This window comes from Rhinoraja longicauda, chromosome 1, assembly GCF_053455715.1.
Source record: "Rhinoraja longicauda isolate Sanriku21f chromosome 1, sRhiLon1.1, whole genome shotgun sequence".
NCBI lineage: Eukaryota > Metazoa > Chordata > Chondrichthyes > Rajiformes > Arhynchobatidae > Rhinoraja > Rhinoraja longicauda.
The window spans coordinates 126,389,053-126,416,508 of record NC_135953.1 but is presented as its reverse complement, the minus strand read 5'-3'; the positions used below and the strand labels follow the sequence as shown (position 1 = coordinate 126,416,508).

Sequence of the window (27,456 nt, the reverse complement as noted above, 5' to 3'; positions counted from 1 at the left end):
ATTCCGAGTATAATTAATTTTGGATCTGGGTCCAATTGTGTGCTGGTTATTTTAGATATTATACTAAAAATATTTACCCAAAATTTTTTAATTTTTATACAGTTTGCAAACATATGAGATAATGTAGCTTCTAAATGTTGACATTTATCACATTTAGGTGAAATATGTTGGAAAATTTTATGTAGTTTTGTTTTGGAATAATGTAACCTATGTAATACTTTAAATTGTATTAGAGAATGTCTGGCGTTTAGTGAACACTGATCTATATGTTGCAAACTTTCTTCCCAAGTATCTTTCGTTATTACTTGATTTAATTCTTTTTCCCATTTTTGTCTATATAAATCCGTAGAAGGCATGTCACTGTCTAATAAAATATTATATATATAAGATATTAATTTTTCTGTATTAGGATGTTTGTTCCAACATTCGTCAAGAATTTCTGAATTTCTAATTTGAAAATTTTGGGAGTTCGACTTTACGTAATCTCTAAGTTGAAGATATCTGAAATAATCATTTCCACGAAGACCATAAATCTGTTGCAACTCCTGAAATGTCAGAAAGGTGCCTTCCTTATAAAGTTGTCCCATATTTTTAATTCCATAATTCTTCCACTGTGTAAAACCCCGGTCTAACCATGAAGGCTTAAACAAAGGATTATTCACAATTGGAAGAAAAAGCGATAAATTATCTAGTTTTAATGTCTTTTTTAATTGTTTCCAAATTCGTATAGCACTAAATATTATAGGGTTTTCCCTATAAATTTTTTTGTTTAATTTAGACGTGGCAAATAATATCGAACCAATATCAAAAGGCAAACAATCTTCCTTTTCCATTTTTAACCAGTCTGGTTGAAGATCTATTTCTTCCAACCAGAAATTCATATTTTTAATATTAACTGCCCAGAAATAAAACAAAAAATTGGGTAAAGCCAGGCCTCCATTTATTTTTGATTTACACAAGTGTCTTTTATTTATCCTATGATTCTTATAATCCCAGATGAAATCATTAACAATAGAGTCCAATTTTTTAAAAAAGTTTTTTGTCAAATATATCGGAATTGTCTGAAAAAGGTATAATATTTGCGGTAAAAAAATCATTTTTATGGCATTAATTTTGCCTACCATTGAGATGGGGAGTGTTTTCCAGTATTGAATATTCTTATGTAGTTTGTTCAGTAACGGGGGGAAGTTTGCTTTAAATAATGATGTATATATCTTAGTTACATAGATACCTAGATATTTAAATTTTTCATTTACTATTTTAAATGGAAATTGTTGTATTATCTGTTTGTTATGTTCCCTTATTGGCATAATTTCGCTTTTATTCCAATTTATTCTGTATCCTGAAAGTGATCCAAATTGGGTTATTAGCTTTAATAAGTTTGGAATACTAATTTCTGGTTTTGTGATGTAAATTAATACGTCATCTGCATATAGAGAAATTTTGTTCTCTGTGTCCTTTGTGTTATATCCATGTATTTCCGGATGCCCCCTAACTCTTTCTGCCAGTGGCTCAATAGCAAGCGCAAATAATAATGGGGATAACGGGCATCCTTGTCTACAACCTCTAGCTAGGCTAAATTTCGATGACAACCTTTGGTTTGTAAATATTCTAGCCGTGGGATTTGTATATAACAGTTTTATCCATGTACAGAATTTCTCCCCTAGCTGCATATTTTCCATCACCAAAAATAAATAAGACCATTCAACCTGATCAAATGCTTTTTCAGCATCTAGTGAGATTATTGCTAGATCTTCATTAATAATTCTCTTGGAATATATAATATTAAATAATCTTCTTAGATTATAGTATGAGTATCGTTTCTGAATGAAGCCTGTTTGGTCAGGGTGTATTAATTTATTCATCACCGTACTTAATCTATTCGCTAGTATTTTAGTTAAAATTTTTTGATCTGTATTTAAAAGTGCAATTGCTCTGTATGATCCCGGGTCTTCCGGATCTTTATCAGCTTTAGGAATCAGTATTATTATAGATTCATTTAAAGTATCTGGAAGTTTCTGTTGAGTATATATATACTCATACAGTCTATGTAAACGTGGGCTAAGCAAATCATAGAATTTTTTATAAAATTCGGAGCCTAAACCATCTGGTCCTACTGCTTTACCGTTTTTTAAAGAACCAATAGACTCCTCAATATCCTTTATCGTAATCTCCCTTTCTAATAATTCTCTATCGTTTGAATCTAAACCTTTTAAATTACATTTTTTTTAAAAGTCTGCTATTCCTTCTGATTGTGCTACGGTTTTAGTTGAATAAAGGTTCTGATAATATTGAAGAAATCTATCATTTATGTCCTTGGGCATTTTTAATAATTCTCCTGTCTCTGTTCTAATTTTATGAATTATTTTTTCCCCTTCCATTTTTCGTAATTGACGTGCTAATAGTTTTTGTGGTTTGTCTCCAAATTCAAAATGTAATTGTTTTGTTTTTTGATAAAGTTTTATTACTTGTTCTGAATACATTTTATTTAATTTATATTTCAATACAGCAATTTTATTATGTTTTAAAGTAGATGGCATTCTCGCATTTTCTATATCTAGTTGTTTAATTTCACTTTCCAATGTATGTTGCTTAATCCTGTTCTCTTTATTATAAAATGCTTGAGCAGAAATTAATGTACCTCGAACATACGCTTTAAACGTTTCCCACATAAGAGAAATAGGTGTGTCAGGGTTGTCATTTACCTCCAAAAATATTTGAATCTGTTTAATAATATATTCCTGGGATGACTTTTCGTTCAAAATTTGTGGGTTAAATCTCCAATATGCTTGTTTCTCGGACATTCCATTTAATTTAATCATGAATGTTACAGGTGCATGATCCGAAATTATAATGTTATGGTATTTTGAATTATAAATAAATGGAATAAACGTAGAGTCAACTAAAAAATAATCTATTCTTGAGTATGTTTTGTGTACTGGTGAGTAAAATGAATATTCCCGTCCAGTTGGGTTTTCTATTCTCCAGACATCCTTAATATTAGTGGTATTAATAAATGAATTTAAAAATACACTTGATTGAGATTTTATTTTTTTTTGCATTGATGATCTATCTAAGTATGGATCTAATGTACAATTGAAGTCTCCTCCAATTATTAATTTATATTGTGTGAATTCAGGAATTTTATTAAATGTTTTATTAAAGAACATAGGGTTATCAAAATTAGGCCCGTAAACATTAAGAAGAATCACTTTTTCTCCATTTAATTCTCCAACTAATATAATATATCTGCCATCAATATCCACTATTGTTGAGGAGTTCTTAAAAGGTATTCCTTTACGAATTAGTATTGCAACTCCTCTAGACTTGTGGGAAAAGGAGGAGTGATATGATTCAGCAATCCACTTAGCTTTAAGTCTATGTTGAGATTCCTTCTTGAGATGTGTTTCTTGAAGAAATATTATATCAGTTTTGATTAAATTTAGATGTGCCAAAACTTTACCTCTCTTAATTGGTTCATTGATTCCCTTGACATTCCAACTACAAAATGTTATTCCCTGACCCCCACTTGTCATATTAATGTCTTGCATATTGTTTCTAAGGTGGTCTATAACCGATCAGAAGGTACAACACACAGAACCTGACCCTGCTCCCGAACCTCAAATAGATGAATTTAAAATCATATACAACGCTCTTCCGAACACATCTCCTTGTATTTGTCTTATTTTCCCATTCTAACATTAAGTTACAAAAATATTTAAAAAGAGAAAAGTGATAGAGTTGATTAATATAGGGTGAAAGAAAAGAAACTACCTCTACAATTAGTGTAGTTAGTGATAGCCACACTAACGTGGCTAGAATTCTAAAGACTTCCGTAGCCTTTGTAAAAAAAAAAAATTCTAGCTCCGTGCGCAAAGAAAATAAAGGGTTATTTCTAACATTCATATATCTTCTTTGGGAGTAACAAACTTATTTACATACCCATACATACACACACACGATATACCCCTATATATATATATACATACCCGTATGTATGCATACATAAGCACATAACCTCTACATATCTCTACATATCATATTAATTTTTCCACTAAATCTATCATAAATTTAATTTTAAATTGAAAAGTAAAGAGAAAAACGGTCAAACTTTATTATGACTTAGGCTAATTTACCTCTTGCATATCTTCCTAAATAATATAATTGTGTAATTCATTTCTATGTTAATCGAAGACTATTGATTATTCATCATTGTTATCAATCATATACAGTATTAAATTTATATGATTTATGTTAATGTTAATAATTTTATTAATAATTTTTAGTGGTAATATAGATATTTAATAAATATTGGTTATCACATATATAGTTATATATGAGTATACAGATAATAATAATGATTAGTAAACAGAAAAAACAGAAAAGATCACGGTTTTCTCCAATGTCCTCCATCCATTTCGGTTTCCGGATCTCCTCAAAGCTCTTGAAAAAACTTTAAAGGTCTTTTTAGATCTGGCGGGACTCCTAAAGGGTAATGTGAATTCTTCAGTCTGTCATGTTTCCGACTTCTTTAGCATATTCCATTGCTTTTTCATGGTCTGTAAAAAAGTGTACCTTGGACTTGTAGGAGACTCTTAGTCTTGCGGGATAAAGCAAGCTGTATCTCAGATCAGGTACCTTCTGCATTATCATTTTTAACTGAAGGAGAATATATATTACTTTACAGACAGTGACCGTGTTAATCGTATGTTTAGCGCTATAGCTTAATGATTTGTGACCATTCAAGCTGTAACAACTAAAATTAACCAAAGGTTGTTTCACCACACGTCTTCAACTACATGTCAATTGTACTGATATTCACTGCACCCTTTGATGTAAATAAACTAAACAACTTTCTTCTTTAATTTGATCATTTTTTTCCCCAAAGATATACTTTATCCACAAAATATGCACAATTATGTCACAGTGAACCAGTCACAGAACAACCCAAGTTGTTTGATTTATATTATATCTGTATGTCATCAATTTTCCTTTACCGACATTATCTGAGCAGAAAATCTGAGGGTTTTTTGTTACAATGTTTTCCAACCCCTTATTGTGCAGAATGATGGGGCCTGAAGTGATGGCATTTCCCAGTGGCGCCTTTGTGCTGCACTAACGTTCAGTACCTTACATAGGGATTTCTGGACCTTGGAATGTGCCAGCCTGCAACATCTGGTTGTCAACGATTCCTTGCACAGGAAAGACAGTGACTTTTCAGGAGTCCATAGTAGCTGCTCTTCTCACAGTCATTGATGTTAATGTCAGTGATTATCCCCTGTGGCTCAGCAGTGATATTCAGCTACCTTGTCAAAGACCCCTGCGCCCATTCCAGACTTTCTTGGCAAATGCATCTTCCAGAAAGACTTGGATGGCAGTATCATTATCACCTAAGCCACCTTGACAATGGTGTGTGGAGATGCTGAGAACTTGACTGTGCATTAAACAAAATGGTAGGAAACATCCATCTCACCCTCAATCATGCTCGGCCTCAGTACTTGTTTGTGAGTTCTGGTTATGAGGTATTGGGCCTAATGTCTCATTAGGGGTGGCACATTGTTGCCTTTAGTAGACCTGCTGTCTTGCAGTGTTCAAGACCCAGGGTAAATCCTGAACTAACATGTTTTATGTTTGCATTTTGCATGTTCTCCTGTAACTACATGTTTTCTCTGGCTATTATGGTTTCCTGCCACATCCCAAATTTGGCCATTGTAAATTGCCCCTAATGATCAGGTGAGTAGAAGAATCTGGAGGTTAATGGGAATGTGAGGAGAAAAAATATGTGTGGTTAGTATAAATGGGTAGCCGATAGTCGGCAAGGACTCAGTGGGCCGATGGCCCTGTTTCTGTTCTGTGTTACAGTATAACAGGAACAAATCAGATTTATAGGAAAGATATTGTCAAGCTTGAAAGGGTTCAGAAAAGATTTACAAGGATGTTGCCAGAACTAGAGGGGGTGAGCTGTAGGGAGACGTTGAGTAGGCTGGGTCTCTATTCCTTGGAGCGCAGGAAGATGAGGGGTGATCTTATAGAGGTGTATAAAATCATGAGAGGAATAGATTGGGTAGATGCACAGAGTCTCTTGCCCAGAGTAGGAGAATCAAGGACCAGAGGACATAGGTTCAAGGTGAAGGGGAAAAGATTTAATATGCATCTGAGGAGTAACCTTTTCACACAAAGGGTGGAAGGTGTATGGAACCAGCTGCCAGAGGAGGTAGTTGAGTCTGGGACTATCCCATCATTTAAGAAACAGACAGGTGCATGGATAGGACAGGTTTGGAGGGATATGGACCAAGCGCAGGCAAGTGGGAATAGTGTAGCTGGGACATTGTTGGCCGGTGTGGGCAAATTGGGCCGAAGGGCCTGTTTCCACACTGTGTCACTCGATGACTCTATGACTCTAAATAACTTAACCTGTCTGCTTGGGGAGCAGGCTGCCAGGTTGCACCTTCTTTTCTTGCAGAGATAATGGACAATCCACTTCCAAAATGAACTGCAGTCAAAGGTGTTCTTCTTCAGAGAGGCAGGTGGTACAGTCCAAACCAAAGTACTTTCCATAGAATCATGGCTGACCTATCCTTCACTACATCAGGGGCACCATTTAGTGATAGTTCATGCTTATGCACCTAGAGCCAATGCATATCGTGATGAAGGCAAGTAAAGCTATTCATCGACATGAAGAATGCTTTGGGATCATTCTTGCTGCTTTCTTAGGGAGATTTATAAATGACACCTCTACAGACAAAATCCATTTTTGATCTCAACCTAAAATAAAAGCAGGCTTGGGTGGTAGCTGCAGTGCAGGGATGGAGTATGGGTCGTAACACTGCAGAAAGCTCTTCCCCATAAGCACGAGGGAGTATCGCTTTGAGACTCCTAACTTCTGCCTCTCCTTGGCCACCAAATTCAATCAACCCTAATTTCTCATCCAACTACCATGGAGGTCTTTAATCACTCTCTTCACGATGAGAGAACTCTTTGTTAACTTCTTGCACGAACAGATTTTAACTGGGTTAACGCATCACTGGCAATCCCATTAAATGAGTGGGAACAGGAATTATCACAGAGCATGTGTTCAGCCTGTATCCCACAATGTGATTTCAGAACCTATCTGAAAAAAATAACTTACCATTAACCAATCAGGCATAGCTGAATTCACTCCAATATACTCGAAATAACTGGCAAATCCTTCATTCAGCCACAAATCATCCCACCAATCCATTGTGACAAGATTTCCAAACCACTGCAAACACAAATACACATGTTATTAAGATGTATATATATATATATATATATACCTACAGGTATGTAGGTTAATTGGCTGGGTAAATGTAAAAATTGTCCCTAGTGGGTGTAGGATAGTGTTAATGTGCGGGGATCACCGGGCGGCACGGACTTGGTGGGCCGAAAAGGCCTGTTTCCGGCTGTATATATATGATATGATATGATATGATATGTGAATGAGTTTAGTTTCAGTATATTCGGTTTCAGTAATTCCGAACCACTTTTGTGCCTCATTTCTCCATCTGATGGCTCTCAAGATTTTTCAATAATGACATGACATGTATTCGTCATTGAAGTTACAAATCTTCTTATCGAGTCCACATCACAAGATTAGAAATTGTTCAGCCAGAGCTGAACACACTTCTCAGCATCTGCCTACAACGGCGTCTTGTGCTTCTTGTGCGCGGTGGTGGAAAGATTGGTGGAAACAGGGCCACGACGTGAACTCTCTTTCCTTGACCACAAGTTACAAATGGAAATGTAGAAAATAAAGTCCCCTTCATTACTACTTTTCATAACGTCAACTTGATTGGAATACTTTTCTTTCGCTATTTCTGCATAATTTTTGTTGTAAAGTAAGCACGATTACGTATAAATCATGTTTATTAATATAATACACGTAGATCAAACGATCTTTCAAAATTGCCTCTATAGAGCAGATGACTGTGAATAAGAGGATAGACATAATCAAGCCACCAGCATTTACATCATATTCAGGACATTTAGAGTCCATACTCACGCAGTCCTTCTCTTTAACAGTGCTCACACAGCATCATTGATTTCTGCTGATCTTGCAATCATTCAATGTACTTTATTTGGTTTTAATGAGGTTGGTGTGAGGTTAGTTAATAAATTAACGTTGGCTGCTCTGTAATTCTGAATGTTTGTGGTTTCCACATTGTACAGGTACAAATCGTCAGTTTCTAAAACCTGCTCAAACACCTGTCTCAGATGTTTCCTACAGTATCTCAAAAGTTTGAGATCATGTCTGCCTTAAACATTTTCATCTAATGAATATTTGGATCCATCACTTTTTTTGCTGGTTAATTGATTTATGCTTTATAACTCTTTGAAATCATGGCAGTGCCCATTAATTGCACCTTATTTTGGTGTTATTGTTGTCAACCTGTGGGGACATAACAATGCCAGACTCACCACTAAATAGGTGAGGCAAACGTGCCAGGTACAGAAAACATTTATGACGCAGCACAAGTTTTAAGAAAGATTTCGCGACTGGCAGCTGTTTATAGATTCACGATATGCAAAAGTTGAACGTTCCTGGAAAATGAAAGTTGCATTCTAACCGTACCTGATGAACAAGTTCATGGGCAATAACTGTAGCAACCCGTTGCTGATTGTTGGAGGAAGACTCCTTATCATCAAATAGCAGGTTCGTCTCTCGGTAGGTGATCAGGCCCCAGTTTTCCATTGCACCTGTCCCAAAGTCAGGGATAGCAATCATATCTGCATGGGGACAGTGTCAAAATGCATATGTGACAAAATGTAAAAGCTAAATTCATTTCATCTTGAGTGTAAAATATATATAAATAATTGGGAAGGACCACAAAATGAACCAAATACTCAAAAGGGTCCCAGGACATTGTAGCGGGAGTGGTGAGTGCTGGGTTCAGCTGATTAGCTTTTGCAAAAAATGGATAGGAGCTGTGCATACATCCTCAGTGTCAGAAAATGACTTTCCTGCACCAAAATGCATTAAAAAAATAAGTCCAATATTTGAGAATGTTTTCACAGGTTAATCTATAAACCATGAAAACACAGTACCAAGAAAACAATATCCATTTTTAAATAGTAACAGACTGCTTAATGTCTTTATAGCAGCAGATGTACATATAGTATTGAAATATGGACAGAATTCTGGCAAAATAAAATTAATTTCTTTACCTGTTCCCCAGGCAACATACATGATCTCTATTAAGAAGTCAATGTTATCTCAGATGAGAGGGCAGCCTATTTCACCAAGAAACAAGTTAACAAAGCTGAAAAGCAATTCTGTTTTGGGGATAGCTATGCCATATTATTGTCCTATAAAGATCTGGGGCTTTCCTTTATAATTTGTGACAGTAAAGAACAAAGGTCTTTCCAAATTCTCTAAACAGAGTGAAAGTAGTTAATATTTATTGCACTATGATAGCGGTATAAAATATATAGCGTGTTAAGAAATGGCTCAGAAAATATCAACCAAATATTTGTGCCAATTTTAAGAATCTTATGCAAGCTCGGTGGTCATTTAAAGGTACAAACTCTGAATGAATAATTACAATTTAATCAAAGGCCTTAACCTAGTATGGACTTAGATTGCTTCACCAGTTAAAATTAGTTAGCTCAGCTGTTCTGGGAATCAACCCTGAGCCTAAATTTACAGAGCGCAATAGCTAGCTGTTCAGGGAAGACTAATGGAGAAATCTATATATTTTTCATATGGTGCTCATAAATTTACATTTGCAGCAAGCAAAGAGTTAATTTTATTTATATCAATGTACAGCAATGAGTGACAGGAGATTCTAATAATATCTGGGATATCAAAAGGGCAACACATTAAGTGGACTAGACATTCCTTTCCAAAGAATTCATGTTATTGGAGCAGAATTAGGCCATTTGGCACCTCCAGCCTATTTCACCATTCAATCACGGCTGGTCTACCTTTCCCTCTCAACTCCACTCTCCTGCCTTCTCCCCATAACCTTTAAGAGTTTAAACCAAAGAGATTTCTGCCGAATGTAATAAAAAGATAAGGAAGGAACATTCAAGGATCAGTTAACACTGTGTGTGTGTGAATTTCAACCACTCTCCAATAATGTTCTTTATAAAGATGTTATAAAAATCCTAAGCTTTGAATGTTCCACTACAACCTCTCCCTGTGCATCTCAATCCTGCTTTGATCTCCATTGTGACGGGTTGATGGCTCAAAATCAACAGTTGAAAATGTTATGATTATTGCAAATTATTCATCTTTATATTTATAATCTGCAATGTTCATCCATCATTCTCTTCTTGATTTACTCAGCTGATACTGACCAGTTTTATCTCAATGAATGGCATAAACCCACCTCATGATTCGTCCTCACTTTATTCCTCGCTAAAATGTAGTTCCAAAAGTGACAGTAACAATGTTCAATGATTCCACCATTGTCACTATCTTCATAGATCCCCTCTCCACTGTTAATGAGACAGAATTTCTTCTAGTTCAACCATCTGGCTATTTCTCAAAATGTTACATGAAACCCATCATCTCATTCCCCTTTTCAATTGAACCCATCACCTCACTTTGCAACCGAGACCGTCATTCTCCACTATGATCTGGAAGGCCAATTGTGTAATATCCTTTTTTTTTTGTTGCTTTTCTGGCATCTTCCCCTCACCAGCAAGGAAAGCATTTATTGCCCAACCTTAATGCTTTTCATTACCCGCTGCAATCCTTCCGGTAACAGTAGGATACCTTTGGGGAGTGAGTTCCAGGACTTAGACTTGGTGATGATCAAATGGCAGAGCAGACTTGGTGGGCTAAATGGCCTAATTCCTCTACTGTTTCTTATGATCTTATCTTGCTCTTCCAATTCCACCCAAGCTCTTAAACCACGACACTCTTACTCAGATCTATTTCCCAAATGAAAAGTACCTTGGAATACTGAACTGAATAAAAGGCGCTGTATAAACACTTGTTGCAATTAACTTGCCAATTATGGTCATTATATCAAAAACAGATGAATGTAAGAGAAAAAACTAATAAAGCCATTCATGATGAAGTGGTCATGATGATAGAGATAATGGTTATGCACTACTTTAGTGAAACAGCAGTTGGCAATTAAGTCAATGCATTTTTAAGAAAAAATATATTGTTGCCTTTATTCTGCAGAAAGATTAAAGTGTATGCCTGGGTATCTGCATTGCCCAAATTAAAAAATGCACATGTATATTTACTACCTTATGTTATCAAGCGACTTAACTCTGGCAAACCTGTTGTAGAACAACAACATAGTTGAAGCATTAAATATCTTTTTACCAGTTAATATCTGATTGACAATCGTCAAAATGAAGGAAGTGAGGACTGGAGGGGGGGGGGGGGAGGGAACAAAATGGTGTGGAGGGCGGGAAATCGGTTGAAGGAGGAAGGAAAATAAAGGATGATGGATTTTACTGTTACTTGGCTTTATTGGATTATGGAGGACCCAGATCTGGTCACATGTGAGTATCACAATCAGGTCAGGAATGAACCAAGCCTTGACATGCAGGTCAAGTTAGCTCAAGAAAACAATCTAATGTTAAGGACTAATTACACTTTTATCTAGCTGAGATAATTGCAAACTGCAAAGTAGCGTGGATGGGGCAGCCAGTATGATTACTGGTTAGCTTGTGAATGTTTCCAGCAAAAAAAAGACACAAAGTGCTGGAATAACTCAACAGATCACGCAGCATCTCTGGAGGACATGAATACTTGTAGGTGATGTTTTGGGTCGGGACCGTTCTTCAGTGTGATTGTGCTGGGCAGTTGGGAAGAAAGCTGGAAGGAAAGAGGGGTGGGGGAAGGACAAAGCCTGGCAAGTGATATGTGAATACAGGTAAGGAGGATTTTGGATAGGCAGATGGTTGGACAAAGGCCAGCGATGAAAAGACTAAAGGTGTGAGATAAGGATAGAAGAGATGCAACTTAGGAAGTCAGAGGAAGGAATGTAGGTGGAAGGGGAGAAATGGGTGTGTCCAGTTAAGGCACAGGGGGGAGTGGTAAAGGGTGAGGAGGGGTGGGCGTGGGGGGTGGGGATGGAGGGTGGGGGGGGGGAGGGGGGGATGGAGGGTGGGGTGGGGGGGGGGGAGAGGGGGGGGATGGAGGGTGGGGGGGGTGTTATTTTAATTTACCTAACATTAGCCAATTTAATCTTCATACCATTGGGTTGTAAGCTACCCAAGCAAAATATGATGTGCTGTTCTTCCAGTTTGCATGTGGCCACACTCTGGCAAAGGAGGATTCCCAGGACAGGTCGGTATGGGAATGGTAAAAGGTGTTAAAATGGTTAGAAACCAGGAAAACCAGGAGTGAAGCAAGGACTATAGAATGTAGAAAGGGTGGGGATGGGAAGTTGTGACTGGTGGTATGGATACATTGGAGGAGGCGGAAATGTCGGAGATTGATGTGATGGATGCGGAGGCTGCTGGGGTGAATCGTGAGGTTTAGGGGAACTTTTTCCTCGTTCCGTCTAGGGGGAGGTGGAGCAGGAGTACAATTGGACACAGAGGAGACACTGTGAGAGATCAGTGCGAAACTGTGTTTAGAAAGAAAACATCTCGGATGTCTTAAAATGGAAAACCTAATCTTGGAAGCAGATGAGCCGGAGATGGAGACAGTGGGGAGTTGGGGACAGTGTCTTTGTAAGAGACAGTGTGTGAGGACGTGCAGTCCAGGTAAACGTGGGAGATAGTGGGTTGGTAGTAGGCATCAGTTAATAGTTTGTCCCCTGTAATGGTAACAGAGAGATCAAGAAAGGGGATGGAGGTGTCAGAGATAGTCCGAGTGAATTTGTGAGCAGGAATTTAGTGGTAACGTTAATTAAATCAGTAAGTTCTGAACAGGTTCATGAAGCAGCCCCAATGCAGTTATTGATGTCGGGGGGAAAAGAGTTGGGGGATGGTGCCAGTGCACATTTAGAACAAGGATTGTTCAATATGGCCAACATAAAAGCAGGCATAGCAGGGACAATGAGAGTGCCCCTGGCTAGACTTTACAAACCAATGGTAGGAACATAAAATCATCCAATTTTCGGTAATTTAAAATAACCCACCCCCTTTCCCCCGATCTCTCTTACCAGTGCCCGATATGGACAAGCACCCATTTCTCCCGTTCCCCCTCCCGTCCCCTCCCATCCACATTCCTTACCCTGTCTTCACAACTTGCAACTCTTCTATCCTTATCTCACATCTTTAGTCTTTATATCTCTGGCCCTTGTCTAACCATCTGCTATCCAAAGCTCCCACACCTCTATCTTCCTATCTCTTGGTCAGGCATTGTACTGCCCCCCCCCCCCCCCCACCACCAGATTTCTACCCCCCCAACCACAATCATTCTGAAGAAGGGTCCCATCTTGAAACGTCATGTATTCATGTTCTCCAGAGATGCTGCCTGACCTGCTGAATTACTCCAGCAGCTTGTGTCATTTTATGTAAGCTAGCATCTCCAGTTCCTTGTTCCTAATGTTTCCACCTGTTCACACTATCTTTCAAGATAATGTATATAAATATGAAAATAAAAATAATATAACAGTAATAAGATGGATGGAATTTAAATGATCCTAAAGAAGTAATTGAATATTGATGACAGATGTGGTAACTTGTTTATCCAAGACCTTTGATGGAGACAACAGATGAATACTCATGTTTTTCACTTTGTTTCATTGAAATGCTGTAACAATATAACCATTCGTAATAAAACAGAGACAAATCACACAGACATTACCTAGTTTAGGAAGAGAATAATTAAAATTAAAATACGTTTCAAAGTAGTCAAATATTAGTTTTGTGGTATTTGCTGCAAACTCTGCTGTATGACGCTGTTTAGGCTGGACATAGATTCTAAGCTGAAAAATGTAAAACAAAGGGAAATTAAACAAATATAACAGAACACAATTCAATATATTCAGAATGAAAATCTCACATCATTGAATACAGATTGCTTTTAACATTCTACTAAATTTCCCCTCCTTCTCGTGAATCTTTTTGTTCACTCTAAGGTCAACACACAACTGCTGGATGCTTTCTGACATTTCACCCAATTTGCCACAAATCCTGTAGGCCAGTAAAGTGAATTCAGGAAGATTATTCTACCATGGGAGCAACAAAGCTGAATTTGAACTCAACACTGATCAGTACCAAATGTGTATGCAGTGGCTTGGCAGCTTATCTCTTCCCCAACTTCCAAGCATTGCTACATTGTATCTCCCTAACTGCTTATGCCATCTAACTCGATTCAGGCAGACGATCAAACTTGTAACCTTTCTAATGCATATGATTGAGCTTTGCTTATCTTTGGAGAGTCATTAGGTAGACGAACAAATTTGCTCTCCAAGTATGAAGTCTGCTTGGGCATCATCAACCCATGATTCCGAGCGCTTTATCAATGAAAATTATCTTAAACTTTGCGCCATTACCTATACAACATGGTCACACATGGTCAGCATTACATCCAATTACTGTTACTGCAACCTTAACACCAGACAGGTCATCACTGACAAGTTTTCAGTGAACTACTTTGCACCAGCTACAATGAAAAGTCAACAAATTCTCTGTGATGCTGGAATGTATAAGGGTGACTCTTACTTTGCAAGTCAGTAGACACATTAGCAATAAAAAGACGACCTTACACTCAAGCTATTAAATTACTTACAGGGATTCCTCGTGATGAGATTTTTTCTATGTAAGTAAATTGATGAACAGCAAAACAAACCAAGTATGTACTCATTGGAACAGATTTTTGGAATGTAGTTTTTTTCTGGTCACCATCCAGTTCTTCTTTCTGTAAGATGTATTAAAGGTTCATTAAATCTTTTTCTATTGTACCATCGACACAAATGTTCCATTCCTTTCAGTGTGTTTATTGCATTTCATATCTTCAGAGGGGCGTCGGCAGAGCGCAGAGGATAATTGGGACACAGCTGCCAGCCCTGGAGGACATCTACAATGCATGTTGCCTCAAGAAAGCCCCCAGCATCCACAAGGATTCCACACACCCATGCCACCGTCTGTTTGAACTACTCCCATCTGGTAGACGTTACAAAGCCTTCTACACCCGCACCTTCAGACTAAGGAACAGCTTCATCCCTAGAGCTATAACTGCTCTGAATCGGAACTGCTGAGAGCCCGCCATGATCTGTCTCTGCCCCTGGGGTCATCTGGCACAACTGACCCCTGGATGAACCTTTTTTTGCACTTTACCTTGTTCCCCCTTTTCTTTTCCCTTCTTGTTGTTTACATGTTCGCCGTGATTTATTTAATATTTGACTTGAAAGCATCGATATGGAAGCGACAATCAAAATCTCGTTGTACTTGTACAATGACAATAAAGGATATTATATTGTATTGTATTGTATTGTCCATCTCCATAAGATAGAGCAGGTGATAAAGTTACAAGTACTAAAATGTCACGATTTGCTAGCTACCAATGTTTTCAAATCAAGAATCCATAAGTTCCCAAACCTTCCACTCCCCGTCCCGACATTAACCATTCTGCAAACTGCTACAGCATCTCTCGGCCCGTTGACAGGGCCAACTTTAAGTTTGGAGTGCTATATAATTACCTCAACAGGCATGTTTGAAATCACTTCATAAGGTGCCCTGTGTATTATAGAGATGGTGTATGTCGCTTTCTTATTGGGTTCATCGAAACATGGAAATGTTTTCCGTGCATCTGTTGGTTCATGGTCTGTAGCTGCGATGCTCCTGTTGATGCAAGAACATGGTCTTATGGAGAGTGAAACACAAATGGCAAACATCTGCAGAATTATCCAAAGTAACAAAATCACTCTGGCAATTTATTTTCCCCCAACTTTTTTTCTGATTATCATCACAAAATACAGGCCATGAGGAAAAATGAGAAGAAATCTCCAATAAAAAGTAAATCCTTTCTACCTCCTGTACTAAATATCTGTAGATAACCAACCCCTCACTGTACGCAAAATACATCATACATATCATGAATATAGCAAATACGTTTCCCCCTAAACATTATGCACATTAAGTAACCGTTGAAAGAATTGAACCAATTGTAATAGAACATACAACTGTACAATTATTATCACAGACAAACACAGATTAACAATTTAATAGAAGCATCTCTTTAACCAATAATTAAAAGTCATATTTATTTAATTTTACTAATGGTTTTCTTGTGCCTCTTATAACAGTGTTTATGAATGAGGGAGATGTATTTATTTCACTTTCTCCAATATATGCTTTTGACTGGCATTCCGTGAAACGAAAAATTTATATAATTTAAAGAAAGATTTAGTTTAGTATAGAGATAGTGCGGAAACAGGCCCTACAGCCCACCGAGTCCACGCCGTCCAATGATCCCCGCATATTGACACAAGTCTACATACACTAGGGACAATTTACACTTATACCAAGTATACAAACCGAAGCCAATTAACCTTCAAACCTGTATGTTTTTGGAGTGTGGGACGAAACCGAAGATCTCGAAGAAAACCCATGCGGTCACGGGGAGAACGTACAAACCCCATACAAACAACACCCGTAGTCGATATCGAACCCTGGTCTCTGGTGGTGCAAGTGCTGTACGGCAGCAACTCTACCGCTGTTTACTCAGAAGATAATTGAATCTAAAAGTTATAGAAGGCGATCTCTTGTTTGATCTGTTACTGCAATTCTAATTTTGCTAATCCCAACCAGGGCACACAGTCTAAAAATAACAATATTCTTTATTATAATATCACATTTTCATGCCTGGTTATTTAGAAGTAAACACAAAATCTCAGAATAGATCTGTCGTGAAAAATATTGGGGCCATCTAGCAGTGATACAGTATAATTCAAGGTACACTCCAAGTGGATATAGTCTTGTCACTGTATAAAATTGGACCATTGTGCCAGGAGGGGCAGTCTGTCACTGAATACCTTGGGTAGAGAATTAAAGAGCTAAGATCTGTCACCGCATGGCTCTGGACTAAAGTATCAATGGCTCACAAAGATGAGGCAAGTGGACCAGTAAATGAAACTGTCAGTATTTGGTGAAGTACAGTCAAAATAAAGCTTGTTTCCTGCAAGTGGCCCTTGGAATTGTTTTGTATTGTAAATCTTATCATTGCCAGAAAAATGGATGCATGCTACAGGAAAAGATATATCGCCATGGCAAAGTATTTAACAATCACTGAAATATTGAACTCGCTTTCATGGATAGAAACATATAGGATTATATGGTCAGTCCACGTCTTTATTTATCTCTAAGAATGTTCTGTATGGTGCATGTAGCTATTGAGAGATAAGATTAGGCCAATAAAAGCATTTTTTACATCCCTCGCCTCATGAGATTACTGGGGTCAACCCATCCGTTGATCCAGATTCACAAGCGCAAAAAGATCTATTTGAAGCAGGGATAAATTAATTTCCATCATTCGCTTTTATTTTGTATGTTTTTATTTGAATGTGTTTTTTATTGTGATTCTGTCGTTACTGCCTTCAAGCCTCTGTATTGCTTATAGATATTAGATTACTGTTACCAGAGAAAAGACAATAGACAATAGACAATAGGTGCAGGAGTAGGCCATTCAGCCCTTCAAGCCAGCACCACCATTCAATGTGATCATGGCTGATCATTCTCAATCAGTACCCCGTTTCTGCCTTTTCCCCATACCCCCTGACTCCGCTATCCTTAAGAGCTCTATCTAGCTCTCTCTTGAAAACATTCAGAGAACTGGCCTCCACTAACCTAGTAAACCTATGCTGCACGCCCTCAATAGCAAGAATATCCTTCCTTAAATTTGGAGACCAAAACTGCACACAGTACTCCAGGTGCGGTCTCACTAGAGCCCTATACAACTGTAGAAGGACCTCTTTGCTCTTATACTCAACTCCTCTTGTTATGAAGGCCAGCATGCCATTGGCTTTCTTCACTGCCTGCTGTACCTGCATACTTCCTTTCAGTGACTGATGCACTAGGACATCCAGATCTCATTGTTTTCCTAACTTGACACAATTCAGATAACAATCTGCCTTCCTATTCTTACCACCAAAGTGGATAACCTCACACTTATCCACATTAAACTGCATCTGCCATGCATCCGCCCACTCACACAGCCTGTCCAAGTCACCCTGCAACCTCATAGTATCTTCCTCACAGTTCACACTGCCCCTCAGCTTTGTGTCATCTGCAAATTTGCTAATGAGGAAGAAACCTATTATGTTTACTGCAACACAATGAAAAATTTAATTGTTCATCCCATTTGGAGTTATTGAGCAAACAGTGATAAGATAATGAAGGGATAATTTCATTGGCCAAACTCCATTGTGATAAATTTACCTAAACTATTGAATCAAAATCTTGTTCTTTCAGGTTTCTGCTACTTAGCAGATTGTAATATGATTTTTTTTTAATTTATCATTCAGATCTGAGTGGATTATTACATTTTTTTATTACATAGCCAATATAGCCATTTTAACCAAAATATTTTTACCAAATTGAATTTCAATTTTATAACCATAATATATTGTATTGAAAACATACATTAATTGATGGATGAAAATGTAAATGGTCGAATTAGTAAGTCTGCAGATGCCACAAACATTGATGGAGTTGTGGATAGTGTCAGGTTGGCTAAGGAAGCAGATGGATATCGATCAGATGGAAGAATGGCCAAATATATGGCAGATAGATTTTAATCTTGGCAAGTGTGACGTGTTGCATTTTTGTAGGTCAAATGCAAGACAGTAAATGTCAGGACACTTAGGAGTTTTGCTACATAGAGGGTGTGTGATGTGCAAGTCCACAGCTTCCTGCCAGTGGCAACACAAGTGGATAGGATGGTAAAGAAGGCATACAGGCTTCATTAGTCAGACATTGAGTATAAATGTTGAGACGTCAAATTGCAGGTGCAATTGCAGGTGCATTGGTTAAGCAATGTTTGGAGTATTGTGAGCAGTTCTGATCACCACACAATAGGAAATATATAGAGGCTTTGGAGAAGAGGTGAAGCAGATGTGGTCTGGACTGAGCATTGGAGGCAGAGCGGGACTTGATAGAGTTTATAAAATTATGAGATGAATTGATAGGGTAAACAGTCAGACTCTTTTCCTGTTGGAGAATAAAGAGTGAGTTTGTGCAGCGCCCGTATCTGCTCTGGGCGATGGCACAAGTGGCATTGCCTGGGGTGGGAGGGAGCTCTGTAACCCGCAATGAAGCACCAGGCGTGGGGATTTCTTAATGTGTAAGAAGGAGCTGTAGACGCTGGTTTACACCAAAGATAGACACAAAATGCTGGAGTAATTCAGCGGGACCCTTCCTGTTGGGCCTCAACCTGAAACGTCAGCTATTCCTTCTCTCTAGAGATGCTGTCTGTCCCGGTAAGTTACTCCAGCATTTTGTGTCTACCGGGTGATATTATAGGGAGGGTTTGATCAGACAAACCGCTCCGCTGGATGCTGACCTCTGCAGCTGTCTAATCGCTGCACCAACAGCAGCTTCAAGTTTACAGTGGCCGTCCATTGACATTCCGCCCGCACAAAGCAGCAATTCATTCACTCAAATGTTTGTTTTTCTTTTGCATCGCCGACAATCCGGAAAACCAAGAATAACTCATGGTTTGGGAAGTGCGACATATTCCCGCTTGAGCAGCAGCTCCGATACAATTTACGATGCAAAAGAAAATTGAAGCATAAACCAATAAAACCCACAAAATCATCGTAGTCTTGTACAAATTCACCATAAATACACCTAATTAATATTTTTTAAAGCAGCATTTTCTTACGTCCATGAAGCAAAACTGGAAAATACGGATGAAACGCAGGTCTGTCTACACGCAGCAGATCAGCTGGCGAGAATGTTTAGCCCCTGCGACCTATGACCGGCACATGCCCAGTCGAGATACCAAACTCGCTTATTAGGACCTCACTCCTGAGGATGTTGGCCTTACAGTATTAGCATTAGTTTGCTCATCCTGCTAGTGGTCTCGAGGATTTTGAGGGAAACGGCGTTCGTGATTTCTCACCAGTTCTCACCAGAGGTACCTGTCGTAGGTAGTTCATGTGTCAGAAATTCTAAAGGGTGCAAGGATCACTGCTTTTTAGTTTAGTTTAGTTTAGTTTAGTTAGAGGTACAGCACAGAAGCAGGCCTTTTGGCCCACCGAGTCTGCTCCGACCAGCGATCCACACACATTAACACTATCCTACACACACTAGAGACAATTTACACTCATGCCAATTAACCTACAAACCAGTTTGTCTTCGTGGAGTGTTGGAAGAAACTGAAGATCTCAGAGAAAACCCATGCAGTCACGGAGAGAACAAAACAAAATCTGCACAGCCAGCATCCATAGTCAGGATCTAACCTGGGTCTCTGACGCTGAAAGACAGCAACTCTACTTCTGCGCCACCGTCCCAATAGACCACGGGTTTTGCATGAGGATCTGTAAACACCCTTTTCCTCAGTGAGCCAAAGCCAGTCCTGATGTACTGAAGGCTGTGGTGAATTTCACCACTGAAGGCTTGACTGCGAATTGGCAACCAGAAGTAGTCAACATTTGCAAGATTCGTGGCTGTGGATTAGAGACTGAAATTTCTCATATTTCAGGGATACCTTCTGCACCCAAGGCCTGTTGTTTATCACCTTTCTCAGACACAAACCATTTTTAAAAAGGCTGAAGAAGGATCTCGACCTGAAATGTCACCCATTCCTTCTCTCCAGAAATGCTGCCTGTCCCGCTGAATTACTCCAGCATTTTGCGTCTACCTTCTATTTCTATCAGGCCACAGCCCAGTAGAAGCTTGACAAAGGAATGTTAACCTATAGTGCCACCTGCTGTTCCAAATCAAACGTACCTCTCCAGTTGACTACAGGGGGCCTCATCAGCTTCAATGCCAGCAGGTTAATTACTTGTTCTTCGGGGAAACACGCCAAGCATAAAACTCATTAAATAGAATGTACCATAAAACAGTTTAGTCTAATGTTACCCCACATCCGGGTGGTGCCGTCAGCGATGGCAGCCTCGCCTGCAGTCTGTCTGTCTTTTTTTGTTATTTTTAGTGTGTTTTAAAAAGTATGTGTTAATGTTCTTTGGTTTGTTTTATGTGGTGGTGGGGGAGGGGGGGGGGGGGGGGCAAAACGTTTTTTCAATCTCTTACCTTACAGGAGATGCAATTGATTTCCGGATTGTATCTCCGGTCACTCTGCAGTTTAACATCATGGAGCTGGCGGCCTTGCTCGAGACTGACTTTGAGCCCCACCGTGGGACCGTTGACTTACCATCGGAGCCTGCGATCCCTTGCCTGGGATCGACGCTCCAACCACGGCCTGCGGATTTTAACATCAAGGAGTTCGCAGTCTCGGGTAGAGACCGATGTTGAGAAACTCCAATCAGCAGGAGGTTCGACCAGCCCCGTCTCGGGAGTCTGATCACCCGGCGCGGGGAGCTGAGATCCCCCCCGATGCGGGAGCTTGATCGCCCCGACGCAGAGGGCTCGACTGCCGGTTGCAGGAGCCAAGATCGCCCCGACAACAGAAGGTTCGAGTGCCCCGCGGAAGAACGAAGAAGGGTAGTTGAACTTTTATTTTGCCTTCCATCACAGTGAGGAATGTGGGGGAGTCGCTGTGGTGGATGTCCATGTTAAAAATTTATTTGGGTGTCTTGTTGCTCTTTATTAGTATGACTGTATGGCAATCTGAATTGCACTGTACCTCAATTGGGACATGTGGCAATAAATTCGTCTTGAAACCTCTTAAAACATATAGTGATCCATTTAATGCAGCATGTGCTTCGTACTAACAAAATAAACAAGCTTTGGTCAAGAGGATAAGGGAGTTCCTGTCACATAAGATAGTTTTTTCCATTTCAATTCTTTAGACTGGAGATCACGAAACCACAGCATAATAATCCAATTATTTTGTAATGCTCCTGGGTTGGCTCTGCAGATTTCATGTTGGAAAACAAAGTAAAGCTAATACATTGCACTCATTGTTGGAGTTCAGAGTGCAACCAATCTCACGAGCGATATTAATCAGAGCCATCTGGAAGTTACTGGTGGCAGGACCTTCAATGACTTCCAAAATGGCATTCGACACCATTAAATATAGTGAAGATTTGGGGACCGTTCCACCAAGTACTCTCAAAAGGCAGAATGGATTTCTAACTTCCTGCCATTAAAAATTATTTTTTATAAATATGGGGTTTTGGTCTGTGGAACTGCAGATGCTGTGTTGAACTGAAGATAGATACAAAAAGCTGAAATAACTCAGCGGGTCGGACAGCATCTCTGGAGAAAAGGAATCGGCGACGTTTAGGGTCGAGATCTGTCAGACTCTGGACAGTTTATACTCCAAAGACTGCCTTTAACCATTGTATTTAAAAGTATGATCAACTGCAACAAATAGTTGTTTTGCTGATATATTTACAGGGGTTTTAGATTGGACAAAGCAAACTGTCTAGTGTTTCCAGAGCTTGCAAATGTAGAGCCAATGTAGATCAATGGGTCTGCTGTAGAGATGGTCAACAGCTTGGACTTCCTGGCCATCCATATCACTAGCAATTTAACCTGATCCCTTTGCATTGATCCTGATTCCTTCACAATCAGGGGAATCCTGGTGAAACTGAAGTGAATGGTGAAATGAAAGAAGACATTCACGCCGAGGAGGAAGTTTTGTGTGATGAGGGTCAAGCTCGCTGCCTGCAGGATCTCACTGTTCCACAGCTCAGCTCTGACCAACTTCGCCTGCTCCATTTAGAAGGATGAGGGGGGATCTTATTGAAACATATAAGATAATTAGGGGATTGGACACATTAGAGGCAGGAAACATGTTCCCAATGTTGGGGGAGTCCAGAACAAGGGGCCACAGTTTAAGAATAAGGGGTAGGCCATTTAGAACGGAGATGAGGAAGAACTTTTTCAGTCAGAGAGTGGTGAAGGTGTGGAATTCTCTGCCTCAGAAGGCAGTGGAGGCCAGTTCGTTGGATGCTTTCAAGAGAGAGCTGGATAGAGCTCTTAAGGATAGCGGAGTGAGGGGGTATGGGGAGAAGGCAGGAACGGGGTACTGATTGAGAGTGATCAGCCATGATCGCATTGAATGGCGGTGCTGGCTCGAAGGGCTGAATGGCCTACTCCTGCACCTATTGTCTATTGTCTATCAACAACATTTCCTTCCACCACAAGGTCAGAATTATGGATATTTGTTGACAATCATACAAGATCCCACTCCATTCATGACTCTTCTGCAAAATGAAGCAGCTCATGCCAACAGGGCCTAGATAATATTCAGGAATGGCTGCTAATTAATTGACAGCTAACATTGGCACGATAAAAGTCCCAGGCATTAACCATCTCCAGCAAGAGGGTTTCCAAACACCTTCCCTTGAGATTCATAGGGACATAGAAATATAGAAATAGGTGCAGGAGGAGGCCATTTGGCCCTTCGAGTCAGCACCGCCATTCATTGTGATCATGGCTGATCATCTACAATCAGTAACCTGTGCCTGCCTTCTCTCCATATACCTTGATTCCACTAGCCCCTAGAGCTCTATCTAACTCTCTTTTAAATCCATCCAGTGAATTGGCCTCCACTGCCTTCTGTGGCACAGAATTCCACAAATTCACAACTCTCTGGGTGAAAACGTTTTTTCTCACCTCAGTTTTAAATGGCCTCCCCTTTATTCTTAAACTGTGTCCCCTGGTTCTGGACTCCCTCAACATTGGGAACATTTTTCCTGCATCTAGCTTGTCCAGTCCTTTTATAATTTTATACGTCTCTATAAGATCCCTGACAATAGCTTTATATCCTAGTGGGCAGCCACCGACCGCCATGTAATTGGATCAGTCACACAAGCATTGTGCCTACAAGAGCAGTCAGGGTGCTGGTTATACTGGGGCATGCAACTCACATCCCAGATGTTCAATAGCCTTCCCAACAGCGGCAAAGTATAAATCAAGAGAGTGAATTCATTGTTTCCACTTGTCTTGATGAGTGAAATTTCAACCACGCTCAAGCAGCTCCATACTGCATGCTGTTCATTGACTTTAGTTCAGCATTCAACACAATAGTCCCCAGACTGGCTGAGAAGCTGCTGGAACTGAGGCTTAGCACCCCTCTGTGTACCTGGGTCCTGGACTTTCTCACCGCCAAGCCCCAAGTGGTCAGGATGGGGGAATACACATCTAGCTCCCTCACCCTGAACATAGGATCCCCCCAGGGTTGCGTCCTTAGCCCCCTACTGTTCTCCCTGTACACACATGACTGTGTGGCCAGGTTCAGCTCAAACTCCATCATCAAGTTTGCTGATGACACTGTGGTGGTGGGCCGGATCTCCGACAATGATGAGAAGGCCTACCGGGAGGAGGTGGCTGATCTGGCACTCTGGTGTCAGGACAATAGCCTCCTCTTGAATGTCACTAAAACTAAGGAGCTGATTGTGGACTTTAGAAGGGCTCAACATGCAAGGACGTACACGCCACTGGAGATAAATGGGTCTATTGTGGATAGGGTGAGCAGTTTCAAATACTTGGGAGTCCGCATCGCAGAGGATCTGACGTGGGCAACGCACATTGCCACACTGGTGGGTAAGGCAAAGCAGCGCCTTTACCACCTTAGACAGCTGAGGAAATTCAGAGTGTCTCTGAGGATCCTTCATTGCTTCTACTCTGGGGCTGTAGAGAGCATCCTGTCCGGCAACATCACAGTCTGGTTTGGGAACAGCTCTGCCCAGGACAGGATGGCCCTGCAGAGAGTAGTGCGTTCGGCAGAACGCACCATGAGAACTACACTCGCCCCCCTGCAGGACCTATACATCAGGAGGTGCAGATCCAGAGCAAGCAAGATTATGAGGGACCCCTGCCACCCCAGCAACGGACTGTTCCAGCTGCTACAGTCAGGCAAACGCCTCCGCTGTCACGCTGTGAAAACGGAGAGGATGAGATGGAGTTTCTTCCCACAGGCCATCAGGACTGTTAACTTTTATAACTCCAGGGACTAAATTTTGTCTTCTCTATATTAACTTTATTAACTTTATACGCTGTAACTGTAATTCTTTTTTGTGCACAATCCGCAGGCATTGCCACTTTCATTTCACTGCACATCGTGTATGTGTATGTGACAAATAAACTTGACTTGACTTGACTTGACTTACTTGGTTTCCCAATTGTCCTGCACCCTTTCCTGCACCATCCTCAACACCCATTTCCATCACTGTTGCACAGTGTATTGCATTTATAAAAAGTACAGCAATTATTTATTAAGGCTACTCAGGTAGCACCTACCAAACACATGGCCTCTTCGACCAAAGACAAGGGCAGCAGGCCCACCACGTGCAGATTGCCCTCTGAACTCGCACACCACGCTGACTTTGAAGAATATCACTGGTCCCTCAATATCACAGAAACTAAATTCCAGAACTTCTGCTCACGCATTTCTCAGCACATGCCCTCTCAATGGCACCGTAAGAGTACCTTTACCAGAAGGGCTGTAGTTGATTAAGAATCCAGCTCCACACCACCTTTTCAAGGTTAATTAGGGGTTAACCTTGGAGGAGTTTCAGTAGTCAGAGAGTGGTGAATCTGTGGAATTCTTTGCCACAGAAGGCTGTGGAGGCAAAGTCAGTGGATATATATTTAAGGCAAAGATAGATAGATTCCTGATTAGTACGGGTGTCAGGGGAAATAGGGAGAAGGCAGGAGAATGGGGCTAGGAGGGAGAGATAGATTGGCCATGATTAAATGACTTGATGGGCCGAATGGTCCAATTCTGCTCCTATCTCATATGATCTTATGACAACAAATGCTGGCCTCACCTGCAACATCTACAATTCAAAGAAATAATAAATGCACACAAAACATACCTGTAAATATATAAATAAATAAGCAAAGAAACAAAATCATCCCAGAGCAGTTCCTCAGGAGTCCTAGAAATGTGCAGGAGGGCAGATCACTGGAGTGTAGTTTTCACCACTGATATCCAGAGCCATCCACATGGCAGCTGTGATCTCACTTAACAGATGCCTGGCATTCCAATGAATGGATGACTCGGATATTGAATGGCTTCTGCCTGTGCTGTGCTGGACGCTGAGGACTTGGCAATTATGTACAGTATTATGAATAGGCTTCAAGTGCCAAATGGAGCTGCCACTGTTCCCACTCTGCAAGGGATGAGCTGCTAATCCTCGGCAGAAGTCTGTACGACTTTGCCGTTGGATTCCCATTTATTCCTTGATGTGGCAAGCATACTTTCTAGTATGCTGTCAATAACCCAAGAGTTTCTCTGCCTGCTTAGGCCTATGTGATCTCTTGGCTGCTAAAAACATGAACTCTCCTTTCCATTCCCACACTGACCTTTCTGTCCTGGGCCTGATCCACAGTCAGAGTGAGGCCAAATGCAAATTGGAGGAACGGCGCCTCATATTTCGCTTGGGCAGCGTACAACCTAGTGGTATAAATATTGACTTCTCTCACTTCAAGTAACCCTTGCTTTCCCTGTCTCTGTCCCACCCTCACACTAGTTCTCCAACTAGTTTCACTGTCCTCCTGATTAACTTTACTGCATGTATGCTTCGTTGTTACCTTCCACAGCCAACAATGAACCATTATCCGGTCCCTCAACAATAAAAGCCACATTCTGAATGACTTCATCCTGGAAAATAAACTGGACTTCCTCTGTCTGACAGAAACCTGGCAACAACCTCTGGATTACCTCCCACTCAACCTCACTACACCCAACCTCACTACATCAACAATCCACGCTCGGAAGGCCTCTGGATTACCTCCCACTCAACCTCACTACACCCAACCTCACTACATCAACAATCCACGCTCGGAAGGCCGAGGTGGTGGGATTGTCGTAATTCACCGACAGGACTTCAAGATCAGCCTCATCTCCATCTCATCTGCTCCTTCATTTGAACACCTGGCTTTCAAACTCTCTGGCCACACACAATTAGTCATGGCAGTTGTCTACCGCCCTCCCAAACCACACCCATCATTCCTTCAAGATCAGCCTCATCTCCATCTCATCTGCTCCTTCATTTGAACACCTGGCTTTCAAACTCTCTGGCCACACACAATTAGTCATGGCAGTTGTCTACCGCCCTCCCAAACCACACCCATCATTCCTTTCTGACTTCTCTGACTTTCTGACCCAGTTCTGTTCTCTCTCCCCCTCAATCCTCCTCAATCCTCCTCCTCGGTGATTTCAACATCCATATGGACTCCACTGACTCCACAATAACCGCTGACTTCACTGAAATACAGCCTTCTTCCACCTCAAAAACATTGCCCGTCTCCGTCCATCCCTCTCCTCCACAGCTGCAGAAACCCTCATCCACACCTTCATCACCTCCCGTCTGGACTACTGCAACAGCCTCCTCTATGGCGCACCCTCAAAAATCATCAGTAAACTTCAATACATTCAAAACTCCGCTGCCCGTCTACTCACCCACACCCCGATCCGTGACCATATCATCCCCG

At 40.5% G+C, this 27,456-nt stretch overlaps 1 protein-coding gene across 1 annotated transcript in view; it reads right to left on the bottom strand.

Annotated features, from left to right (window-relative positions):
- The window catches only part of enpep (glutamyl aminopeptidase), a 76,731-nt gene that overhangs the window by 35,957 nt on the left and 13,318 nt on the right, over positions 1–27,456 (bottom strand). The window contains exons 2-6 of the mRNA XM_078412446.1: positions 15,585–15,726; positions 14,675–14,803; positions 13,748–13,868; positions 8,594–8,748; positions 7,130–7,243 (exon numbers count right to left, since the gene is read on the bottom strand). Coding sequence (XP_078268572.1) covers positions 7,130–7,243; positions 8,594–8,748; positions 13,748–13,868; positions 14,675–14,803; positions 15,585–15,726 — 661 coding nt within the window. The remainder of the gene's footprint in view (positions 1–7,129; positions 7,244–8,593; positions 8,749–13,747; positions 13,869–14,674; positions 14,804–15,584; positions 15,727–27,456) is intronic.